The sequence below is a fragment of the Plodia interpunctella genome, chromosome 10, assembly GCF_027563975.2.
Source record: "Plodia interpunctella isolate USDA-ARS_2022_Savannah chromosome 10, ilPloInte3.2, whole genome shotgun sequence".
NCBI lineage: Eukaryota > Metazoa > Arthropoda > Insecta > Lepidoptera > Pyralidae > Plodia > Plodia interpunctella.
In genome coordinates this window covers 6,565,215-6,578,059 of record NC_071303.1, presented here as the reverse complement: position 1 = coordinate 6,578,059, position 12,845 = coordinate 6,565,215, and the positions used below count along the sequence as shown (strand labels likewise).

Sequence of the window (12,845 nt, the reverse complement as noted above, 5' to 3'; positions counted from 1 at the left end):
ATTATCAATATTTTAAAAATATTATGCATATTCGCTATTTTATTTGTAACGGTAATCGTGCGATGTTTTTAAGCAAAGTATTTAGAACCTTACAACCTGTTTACGCGGCAAAACAATGAAATATTTAGCCGAATAATTCGGCCGAGAATATCCGGCTCGGGTAGACGCTAAACCGAATAGTATTCGGCATTGAGTTATTTGGTGAGACTACTATTCGGCGCATCACTAATTAAACCTAATTGCTTAATTCGGCGAAAATTATTAGTGGGATAGTTAGAATGGTCGTGCCACATTTAACTGTAAGTTATGTGTATACCCACTTATGTGTTAAGCTAACAAAATGTACTTAAACATTTTTTAAAGCAGGTATATTCGTGTCGAGGCAACCTTATTAACTGTTGGATTTGATTTGTTCGGGAACTACCTACTAGGTACCGAAAGTTTTTCAAAGGTCATCGAAGTGTATTATTTAGGTACTGTGGGCATCGCGACGCATGCGTGCCGGCGTCGACCTTACCGCGTCCTCAACTCAGTCCGCGCTGCTGCTCGCCGCATCGCACATGTAAACAACCCTACGCCCGCCCAAGACTCACTTTCCATTTCATTGTCAATATTTCGCGATATTTTATAGTGAAGTGATTATATATAGATTATAGATAATCTATGGTGCGACTTTCAAACGACCGGCATATTTAAAGGTTGGTGTACCTACTTGCTGCCTTATCTCATAGATAAAATAGATGATTCAATAATAGGTACCTACCTATATATAATGTAATCTAAAATTGTTATTAGTACCTTACTCTAAGATGTGCTTAAATTGCCTTCCTTTACATTTATTATTGCGCACGATCCATTTTTTATCTGTATGACCTTGACCCCCTCATGTAGGTCATTACCCTCTGGTCTTTCAAAATATTTACTATAATATACGGCCCGTCCCGGCTACGTTCGGGTAAACCATACTAAATATACATCTAAACCTTCCTCAGGAATAAAACTATCTATTAAAAATACATCAAAATCCGTTGCGTAGTTTTAAAAATCTAAGCTCAGACAGACAGCGAGAAGCGACTTTGTTTTATACTGTGTAGTGATGATGATTTTCCTTCTTTCACGTCAAAATTGAGCATTAGGTTAAGTTGATTTTTAGTGTGGAGATAAAGGGTAATATAAAGGTTATTTTTTTAGCTATACATTTAATAATAAATCAGGTAAATTTCGAATTATAGGATTCGAACCCACTAAGGTAAATGCGCAGACTACTGTCATACCGATGTCTGTGAATGCATTGTGTTTTAAGTCTTAGTCATTGTTTCAATGTGTTTTGCTCAGAATCGTGTTATTATTTGTAAGAATGTCAATGGCGACGTAACTACAACCTTGGGGCCGTTGCAAATTTGTTTTACAACGCCCTTCTCTCCCAGTTGGGCCAAAATAGGGGCAGCGGCAACATAGATCTGCACAAACAGATTTAGGAGCCATTTTCTGTTGCGGGTTGCGGCCCTATTTTAATAAAAAATCAAGGCCCTATTTTTATGCTCGTATTAACTCAATGTACTTAATCATGGACTGTATAGTCTTTATGGGCACTTCCTAAGTGCACAGGATCAAGATGAATGGGACACGCGTGGGTCGATTGTGACTCGAACCCTGTTGTACATATACTTCTAATATTATAAATAATATGTCTATATATCTATCTGTTACGTTGTCACAGTTAAACCTCTGAACCCATTTTCGTGAAAGGTAAGCATATATCTTACCGAATTAAGATTCGAGTTCAATCATAAACTATCTTTTTCAAATCTCTAATTTTTACTCTAGACTATTAGTATATAGGAGAACGTTATCGCCCAGTTTAAAATCCTCTGAACTATGTATACTACACATACCACAACCGGCCCGACGACCAAGCAGGCAAAGATGGCGGTCTGCAAAGCAATGTTATTTATGATAGATATCGCCAGAATCAATTTATGTGTTTCAAGAGCACGGCCATTTGGTTTATGTGCGGTCCAGCCCAACTCGCTTTCCAATGCTTTTATCCGACTGCTGTCTTGAATTCATTATATTTAAATATCACTCAACTTTAAATTTATGATTCATTCTTTCCTACTTATCTATACATAAGATTTATTTTGTTTTTCGTAGGTAGGTATATGTAAAGTTACCTCATCATGAGATTTAGGTATACTAATTACCTAGCTACTTGTTTACTTAGGTAATTTCAGTTTTAGCAGCTTACTTTTTAGGGTTTTTACGGTTTGTCCGCGGTCTAGTTAAAAACGATTACTTGGTACTAGAATTATGTAGACTGTTTTTACCCACTTTTAGTTTGTAAAAGGAAATTAATGAAAACATTGAAATTGTTTATTCTTTGTCAACTTCTGTTAAAATACGATTTTTCCACGAAATTGAAATGGCCACAGAAGCTATTATAAAATTTCGTTCAAAATATGTGATAAAATGACACAATATAGTAGTAGTTTGTAGATATTAGAGAAACAAATCAATGGTAGGTTGGTATTCTAACTAATGTTATGAATGCGAAATAAGTTTGTTTGTTACCTCTCTACGCTACATAACCAATCTTCTTGAAATTTTGCAGACATGTAGTTTGAAGTATGGAGAAGGACATAGAGTACCTCTCATCCGGAAAAATTAACGCGAGCGAAGCCGCGGTCAAAAGCTAGTTATGAACATTCGCTTTTGGTATTAATCGGCGTTTCCGATTTGTTTGTGTATTTTTCGACTTGGAACGATTCCAAAGGACGTTAGCATGCGTGTGCGATCATCAGGCATTTCGTGTCGCATTCGTTTGCGTCTGGCAGGATTTTTATAGTCTGTATTTTTGGTGTTTGTTATTACTGGACTGGCAAAATTTACGAAAAGCTTTATGTATTTAGAAGATCTTGATACCTACTAAAGCATTCGAGGCAAGGTTTAGAACTAAAGCTATGATTTAGTAGAACTACTAACAAACACGAAGGTCTCATGCGAAATAATGTATTAATGAAATGATATAAAATTATGTAGAAATAAATAACATCTAAAAATTAACTATTAAAGTACTTACCCACCATTATTTTTATCGTCCGGCTATATATTTTTAAGGGAATTGTATTTTCTTTCAAAATAAGATGAAGGTAGGTATATAATTAGCAACATGCTTCATTAATTTCGAAGAAAAATCATTAATAAAACTTGGAAGTAAAAACTATCGTCTATGGGCAGTAATATATACAATACATACAACATATTTTTTTGGATTCCTACAAAGTTACAGATCTTCAGTCTTTTTAGAGCAAACAGTAAACATATTGGACATACCAACGGGCAATAACCAGGACAATCCAGGATTGAAGTTAGATCCATAAAACACCACACATTGATATTAACAACATCGGACAACTTTGGTTTTGTTGACATCAAAAAGATGATCTCTTTTGTTTTAAGCGTTACTACATAGTAACACTTATAGAAGTGGTGATAAAATTAGGTCCGTGCCAACGAAATGTATATTACTTTGCAGGTTAGGAAGTGCGTACCTTGGCAGTAGAGACGTGGTGGCCTGCCAACTAAGTCGCCTGATTCGAACGTCCTCGCGGGGGTGTGGTGTCCGGATTAGGCACGTTTTGGTAGATGTAGTCCTTATACAAGCACACAACTATTATTACGAACAAAATAGCTCTATCAACATCCATATAAATAAACAAATTTGAATGCGGGTGAAATTAAGTGAAGTAAAAAGCAAAACTTTGGTATCACATAATACATACTTACGGAATGCATTTCGCAGTGAAAATAAACCATCAAGTGCGAGTTGTACTCGCGCGTCGAGGGTTCCGTATAAATTTGTGCTTAGCAATTAAATGGTAATTTTTTTAAACGAATTCTAACTTCTTATCAAATTTCATGATTCTAGGTCAACGGGAAGTAACGAGTATAGGTTTTGATTTTCCTGCGAAATTGCATAAATGGTCATATATTTTGAACGCGTTGCTTACAAGTTTGTTTTTTCACAGCTTCAAGGGATCACCAACCCGGATACGTGACCAGGGCCTTGACAGATAGACAGACGGACAACAAAGTGATCCTAAAAGGGTTCTGTTTTTTTACTTTTGAGGCACAGAACCTTAAAAAGAATATAAATTGTTATCTCTACGTATGTTATCTATTATATTTTTAGACTGAAACTTCCATTTAAGTATTTATAATTTCATCTCGTCTTGTCATTAATTACCGTTCTTATCAGAACATCGTACGTAAATCATAAAGAGCTATTTACAAATTAGCATGCGTTCACCCGCGTATCTAATCACGCGAATTCATGCGATTACGCAATGATTTCTTCTTATGAAAATCACTGGCCTAATGAAACATCAACTACATGTTGAGTTGGTTTTTATGTCCCTATGTGGCCGTACTTGAAAACTTGCCATTTTGTTATATGAGTACGTATGTTTCGAATGGAATATCCCCGGATATTATCGTTACATAAATTACACAGGCTCAGATAAATGTATATTTAGAAACTGTCACAAAGTAGGCACAACGATATCTCTAAGTAGGTTAATTAAACTCAACATACCGAACATTTGTTATGAGCATTGTGAACTTGATAATGATATGGTGTTGTGATAATTTGCACAATGTACCTACTTATATTGTTTCAATTCAAAGAAAGTAATTTTGTCTACTAAAATCTCTCTGTCACCTGAGCGTTCGGCGTTCGAGCGTTTTTTCAGTTCAGCTAGAGCGTCGGAGACTAGGGTCCGCTTTCCTACAATTTTCTCTTCCATTTTGGTCTTCGGCATCCCCCCCGTTCCTCCCGTTGACGTTTTCAAGCCTGCACTTCTAGTGTTTGCCAGACATTTTTGGCTTCAAGTACACTTATTATTTTAAAAAAAATTGTCAACTCTATACAACGTACATACAACACACATACACTTTTTTTTTATTCAGATAAAGATGAGTAGACGCCTGATCCGATCTACAAAGGCCATTTCGAGGTTTTCAATTATGGTTTGCATATAAAGGTTTATTTTTGAGTAGTTTGTCGCTGCCAAAAGAAAAAATAGAATAACGGCATTTCTTGAAGTAACAAATGAGTCCTTTCGCGGTCGTCGTGGATTGGCCGCAGTCATGTGACCACGGTTATTTCAGGCTACAACATATCGAATTGAATTTGGCACAACTTTTGGACGCAGTGGTTTGTCGTATTTGTTAGTGGTGATTTTTAATTGTGTTTTAAAGACTAAAAGTTCATTCAAATCATTGTAGATAAAGCGATTATTTGCTTTCAATCGGTCTAAATGGAAGTCTATGATGAAACTATGTCCAACAGTGGAAAAGGTTTTGATGAATTTTAAAAATAAAACAAATTTTACATTTGTTATGTGAAATAAAATTATGTAAATGAGTTAAAGTTAATATTATTTTTTGTTATTTTCTTTTAAGAGTTTCGAGTTTGTCTATGGCCATCATCTTATTGATTGACGTCCATGTTACACTCACAATTCGCGACCCAATTTGAATCAACTCAGTTATATCACGAAATAAATTCAACGTAGGTATACTACGTTGAGTTTTGTAGGAAAAGTACCAAGTAAGATTAGACCCCTGGCCGTCGGCTGCGTTGTCGGAGGTCATGTCATGATACGATGGAGTGTGCTCAGCACACAGTCCAGAGTACCACCGTGCTACGACACTCCAGATAACACTCGCCGACAATAGCTTTGATAACATAAAAATTAGGTAACTAACGTGGACTTGATTGTACAAGTGACACTTTGTTTGGGTTATTCATTAAATTACCACAATTCGAGCCATGTCCCAATGCTCAGTTGCGCTGCGGCGTCTTCAGTCATTTTGACATTCGTCGAGAACAAACAACAACGTTGAAATTATATGAACTTTCGACATACGTCAACACATGTCAGTATCAAACCGTATAGAAAACAACGGAGCACTAAGGAGTTCAACGGAGGACGAGTGAGCAATATTATGGCTGAAGGCGTGCTTAGACTAATCTAATGGCTAAACGTGATTTATTTATATTGTTATTAGTAGCTGAAGAATACCTTCTACTTTTTACTTTCTTCTTCTTCTTTAAATCTATTATTAGCAATAGGTAGGATACAAGTAGTTAAGTATTGACGGTTGACAACAAATATATTTATACATCCTTTAAATATATATGTACCTACGTAACCTCAATAATTACATAAATAATAAATAACTTGCAGATCTTAGTTAATTGGAATAACATTGTTTCAAACGTACGCAATTAATTATCAGTTTAATTATTTGTTTATCTTAATTGCCGTAAATAATATTGGATTACAAACAAACTATTCCATCTAAGTAGATTGTTCCTTTTTGTTGAATTCACTCACTGACTGCTACAGGTGTTAAAAAAATCTGAAATATATATTTTAATTCAACAGTGGCATAAAATAATTTATGTGTCGATGAAAGACAAAAAGTCATAATGTATTTTATTTGTTCGAAAATTTGATTTGAGTTTTGTTTTAATTTTTAATAGTTATAAGTATTTTTATTTTAACGCGTTGATGTCTTTTTCTCTACTAAAAAAAATATTAAACTTGAAAATAGGTATTTATTTTTATTTTACGTATGGATCTCTGATATTAAATACGCGTGGAAGTTAACTAAGTCAGTAAAGGCCTAACGGTGAGGATGGATCACTACCATCCAGGGTTTAGGATACAAAAGGGGCGCCAGGCTTACCCGGCGCGACGCCCCCTTATACATAAGACAAGACTGCAGTAAATTTTAGAATAAACTATTTTTAGATTGTACAAGACTCCCTTTTTCTTCTTATATTCTCCTCAACCCTCAGTTATTTCTCATAACTGAGGGTTGACTTCCTGGGCCATGATATGTGGAATGGTTTGCCATTGATTTCTTCATATTCTCACGATTTTTCCTTCACCGGAAGCAAATATTATACATACTCTATTATGATATTCGGTGATTTTTTGTGAATGCAGAAACAATCAAATCTTCAGAAAAAAATGAAGAAAACCTATGAAGTGAACTCCGATTGCGTGAGAATCGAGCCCCAGTGCACTTATAAATATTTGCTACAATTAATATAATGCTGCAGCCAGCTTTGCAAGGACTGAACGTAGTGATGCACGTATGTGTGCAGCTGCAGTCTGCGGTCGCGGCCTGACCGCAGCGGGCTCCGGTGCCTCGCAGTCCTCATATTTTGTTGCTGTGGCTTTCTGCGTTTCATTTGTATATCTTTGTTAGAAATTGTATTGTCTCCGTCTCAAAGACAAAGTCTGGATTTATTTAAAAATTAAATCTTCTCATGCACTTTATGATAGAAAAGAAAAACGTTTAATTGCTCAAATATTAGCAATCGTTAATTACATCGAACGTGGGACCGAAACTCAGTATCGTGATTTTGAATAAATACTTGATTACGAAGTCTCTGGAGCCTGTGTCAAGTTGCTCGCAATTCGTATTTGCAGTCTCCTCAAACATTGCAAACCTAGCGTGCGTCTGGACAAGTTCAACTTATTAGAATTTGCACTAGAAGTTGTTCAAATTAGCATTGAATATTTATCTATTAGAATTTATTATTTTTTGTATTCAAAATGTTTTCTAAGTATGTAGTATATCCAGGTAGTACATCGATACTTCCATACTAATATTATAATTGCGATAGACTGTCTGTCACTGGTTATATTCTCCTTGGTCTGTCATGTCATGCATTTATGGCTAAACCGCTAGGCCGATATTGGCACACATTGGCTACGCCGGGCGAAGATGCGGGCAACAGCTAAGCTAGTCATCTATATTTCTTGTTGGTTTGACTAAAATGTAAACTTACGTTACATAGAGTTATTATGCTTACGTCTATATGAACCTGTGTTTATATTGACTAACCAGGTATAACTTAATTTGCATTATAGTAAAGTGGAAAGAGATATATAAATCATCATTTTTTATTTTGCTTTTACTTCTGCTAGTTCTGTGTTAAGTTGTGTAGTTATAGCCTTATGCAAAAAAGATTGATTCTGCAAAAAGTTGTTAAAAAATGCGTGTTGTAACAGGCACGTTTGCTGAGAGCATTTACGAATACACTGCGTTTTTTCAGCAAACTTTAGTATTAGCACTGCGCATATAAAATGTTCACGTAAGCTCGGTATACCAAGAATTCTGATGATGTAAATCTTAAGACAATATATGCACGGTGGTCGTGCCGTTAAACACTCACATGGTACAGTTTATGAAACACAAACGCTGAAGTAGGGTAAACAATTTAAAAGTATCTATAGTATAGTAGTTAATAGCTTTTTCAAGTATCCATATTTAAATAAAATCATGTAAACAACATTATTAATTGATGTTTATTAGTAGGTATTAAATAATTTTCATGAAAGCTTAGCTTTTTTAATACATAATACAAAAGATATAGGTATAAAAAAAATAATTCATAGGAATACTTCAAATCAACAATACGTTGCTGACTGTTTTTCTTAAACAAAGTCGAGTGCTCTAATAAATAATGCAAATTTAATAAATGATTTTTGTCGTCTTGATAATGCAGAGATCAATCGATGGACGTGCTCAATTTAGATGCAAGTAGAAGTTTGCGTCTTTGCCAAAGAGATGCACGCGCTCGCCGTCTCCCAGTGACCGTCTTCCTTTATTAATAAAATCATTGTTTTATTTCCAACAAACACAAACTAAGGCGAGTACAGAGTTACTGCTTCTTCGAATAACGATATCGTATATCATCTCATGCATCACAATGTTTACAGCCTAATAAAAAATTGGCACTGAGTCGTCAGTCGTCCTACATAAACATTAGTTCATCTACCAGCTCTATGGTTCAAAACAACTAGATCGCGTTTGTAAGAGGTGAAATCGTCTGAAAGAGAATAATTTCAATCAACGTTACAAATATTTTTACTTCTATTGTGTTTTATAGTGGAGTCAAGAAACCGTCCGAGCTCTTTAACAATCACCCATCACGATTTCCATTCATTTCCCGATTTTCATATTATACCTTAATAGATATAATAAACTTTTAAGATTCGTGATAATAAAGATTTTAAAATAGTATGTATTTGAATTTTAAAAAAGATTAAAATTATTTATTTCTCAAAACATTACATCGTTATCTATAATACATTGATATTTTCTTTTAAGCAAAAATATGCTTGCGTTAGAAAACCTCTTCTATCATTCATTATTAATTATTAACCTAATACAGTATCAACATAAAATATGTATTTAAATCTTTGGAGATTGGATTGGTCCAATTATGTAGGTATTTAAACAATTTATATTACAGTTCCAAACTTAAACCAGCGCAGTGAAATTAAGTCAATATTAAGCTTATTTTTCTGTATTTTCAGCAGTTTGTCACCAGCGCGAGTGTACGTCTTAGTGGTAATTTTCCATGCGAAAATCATTAACCCCACACGATAAGAGGAGAGAGTGTTGCGGTCCCGCTCGCCCGCGGCTCCTCGTTCAAACAGAGCTAATGTGTCAAGTCAAGATTCATTTATCAACATCATTATCAAAATGTTTCTATGTCACTGGACTTAAAACTAAACAAAATATATTTTTGTATGACTTAATTAAATAATTATTTATTTAAAAAAGATACGTTACTGATCGTGGGAACTTTACAATCAATTAACCTCGTTTTAGAAATACATTCGAAATTTAAAATTACAAATCAAGTAGTTATTATATTAATTAATTAATATAATAACTAGAAATATTTTAGTTATTATATTAATTATTTAATATAATAACTAAAATATACAGGCCCCATGAAGTCACATGCCTGAGGAATAATGTCTTTTTTTAAGATAAAATCAACGATCGCGATCGAGGGCTTTCCACAAAACCATCCAAATAAATTTTGATGATGAGATTATGTACATTTATTGACACATCACACCATAGCCAAGATCACGTGGAATGTAAACAACGATTTGGTGAGACTGTGCTCAACTGAAGTAGTTCTAAAGTTTTCATCAAGCCATATAGGATAGAGCTCGTTTACGCAGCTACGTCAATGAGTATCATATCTATGCCGTTTATAACTGGGGTGCTTCCTTCAAGTCCTGCGCGCGCGCATTGTGCGCAGTCACAGTAGTGGACGCATCCTGTCGTGTACCTACATCCACAGAGCTACACCACACCACAGTGCAATCGTGCGCGCGACGAAGCGTGAAGCGAAGCATCTCTGTCCTGTCTTGTGCTCGCCCTAGTGTCCTGTGTTTGTGTGTGTCATTTTTAATGGATTTGCGGGTAAGATTAATTATTTTCATCTAATTATGAATACCTGAGATAAATGGCAAAAGCCCCCCAAAAAGTTGTTACATTTGATCACAGCCGCGTAATAATACCAAAGAAAGAAGCATAGCTCTTGAATGAGATACATGTTGGTGGTTGGTTGGTACTTTAAGTACATACGAAGTATTCACTCATCTACTGTAACGAAATCGAAAACCTTACGAGCACCCTTTATAGAAGTGTTATTAAACTTCTCATAAAGGATCTTCCCAAGGTATCTTACCGCTTCGTGCGTAAGGTATTTGGGTACATCTGTATAATGATGGAGATGCCGTTACGAAATCCAGAAATCTGCAACATTAAAAAAAAACAAAAACCTAAGCTTATATATTTGTTAACTGGTCCTACTTCGCTTGCAAAACAACGTTGAATAAAATAACTTTTATTATTATTGTCAACGTACAGTGCTTACGAATGTTCTCATTTTATCTCATCGTCAGTGTAAATGAACTTTTAATCGCTAATTAATTGAAATTATATAATAATGTTTATATTTAAGTATGTCCTTATCTAAAAAATAGGGTATATTTTTAGGGTTCCGTAGCGAAATGGCAAAAACCCTTATAAATTCGTCATGTCTGTCTGTCCGTCCGTATGTCACAGCCACTTTTTTCCGAAAATTAGTTGAAACTTGGTAAGTATTCTGTGAACCGCATTAAGATTTTACACAAAAATAGAAAAAAAAAATCAATAAATTTTGGGGGTCCTCCATACTTAGAAATGAAACTAAAAAAATGTTTTTATTAAACCCTAGTATCTATAAATAGGTCTTCAAAAATGATATTGAGGTTTTTAATATAATTTTTTTCTAAACTGAATGTAGTTTGCGCGAGTTTGGAAGTGTCTTCTAAAGTGGTAAAATGTGTCCCACCCCTGTAACTTCTAAAATAAGAGAATGATGAAACTTAAAAAAAAAGATGTACATTACTATGTAAACTTCAACCGAAAATTGGTTTAAACGAGATATCATAAGTAGTTTTTTTATACGTCATAAATCGTTAACATTCATTATAGTCATAACGATAACGTCATATTTTGAACTAGTTTCTCAATATGCTGTTTCTTTTTCGTTTTGTATTTTATATACTACATGCTATAGATATACTAAATTTATTATGAAATTCGCACAAACAAAATAGCAATTACTAAATGCATATAACATTTTTATATTTCATAAACTGACGTCAATAAGTATAGTAAGTATATTTCTTCTCTATACAAAAGAGTCGAGGGCAGATAAATCTAGGGTGATTCCCTTATTGCCTGTGATAATAAGTTAGTTAGGCAGGGGGTTAGGTTAATCTGCTCCCAACAACTTATTTAGTCTCTCCCTACGTTATTATATAACACATAGTACAGGGCGGCAATCATAGCAGAAGTTATCCATATTATAGGTAACTATGGAAACTTGTATCGGTTTTATACAAGTATTGCCTGACCCTCACCGATTTCAGTAAAGATTTCAACTCACTATTTCCAACCACAAGTTATCTTTGTCTATAAGAAAGTACGAAGTACGACGTCGACACTATCTGGGCTACTTATATGGGACCTTTAGTCATGTTTATGGCTCACGACTACCATTGCAAACAAGGGCTATTTATAATGACTGTCGTATTGTTTTGATTTGTTTAGAACTACGGGAACAACTATTAGTAATGGCCTCATTAAGTGAACAGGAATACTCTATTTAACAAAGAATAGATTATGCTTTAGGTGGTAAATGGACAGTCGACAATTCTACTCCATTAGTGAATTATATATCTTTAAAAAAATATATACCAAGTATTACTTCTTCCCTTAATTGACAGAGAGAGCCGCACATGCCAGTTTTGTTGGCGGAAGTGAGGTGACAGATTTTATGAAAAGAATTCGCATTTCCAATTAATTTAAATTTATTTTATCTTACGCGGTATGAGAAACAACTGGATAGTACAGATTTTTTTCTTTCTTTTGCATCTGTTTTTGTAAAAAAATTGTGTTGTACTACTTACCTAAATGAAAATTACCATATCTAATTACGGATAAAGGAACACTTGTTCACGGCAATTGCATAAGCAGAATCACCAGTTTTCTAAAAAGCAGGCGCCAACCATAAAAGGTATTACAAGATAGCGGGCGCTCCGAAGCCTGCTTTAAATGTCCTGTTTCAGGCTAAATTTAGATAGACTGCAGGCCAGATTAGGTATTCTTGCAGTTAATACACCCGTAATAATTTGTTGTATAAATTCAAGTTTCGGGCGTCGTTACCTTTTTCAAAACACCAGCAGAACAAGAGACATTCAAATCTCAACCGCAAACGCATAAAACATACAATAAATTGGATATATAAGAACTAAGTAATCATGGGGTGTCATCTTCGAATTGAAGTTTGGAGGTTAGCATACGGAAACCCTAAGTAATATGAGACTGAAAAGATCGTAAGAGTAATGGGTATACATTTTAGATTTTTTTCAAAGACATACCTATATAAAATGTCACTATTTTTT

The 12,845-nt window shown here is 34.5% G+C and overlaps 1 protein-coding gene across 2 annotated transcripts in view; it reads left to right on the top strand.

The window, feature by feature from the left end:
* Nucleotides 1-546: 546 nt before the first annotated feature.
* Nucleotides 547-12,845, top strand: part of Gbs-76A (Glycogen binding subunit 76A) — a 32,599-nt gene continuing 20,300 nt past the window's right edge. The window contains exon 1 of one of the 2 annotated variants that reach the window (XM_053750284.2): nt 547-698. Coding sequence is in view for 1 of the 2 variants with exons in the window: in XM_053750283.2 (XP_053606258.1) it covers nt 10,300-10,311 (12 nt within the window). In the remaining variant the exon portion in view is untranslated. Of the gene's footprint in view, nt 699-10,160; nt 10,312-12,845 lie in introns of those variants that run through there. The other variant, XM_053750283.2, reaches the window with a different exon arrangement.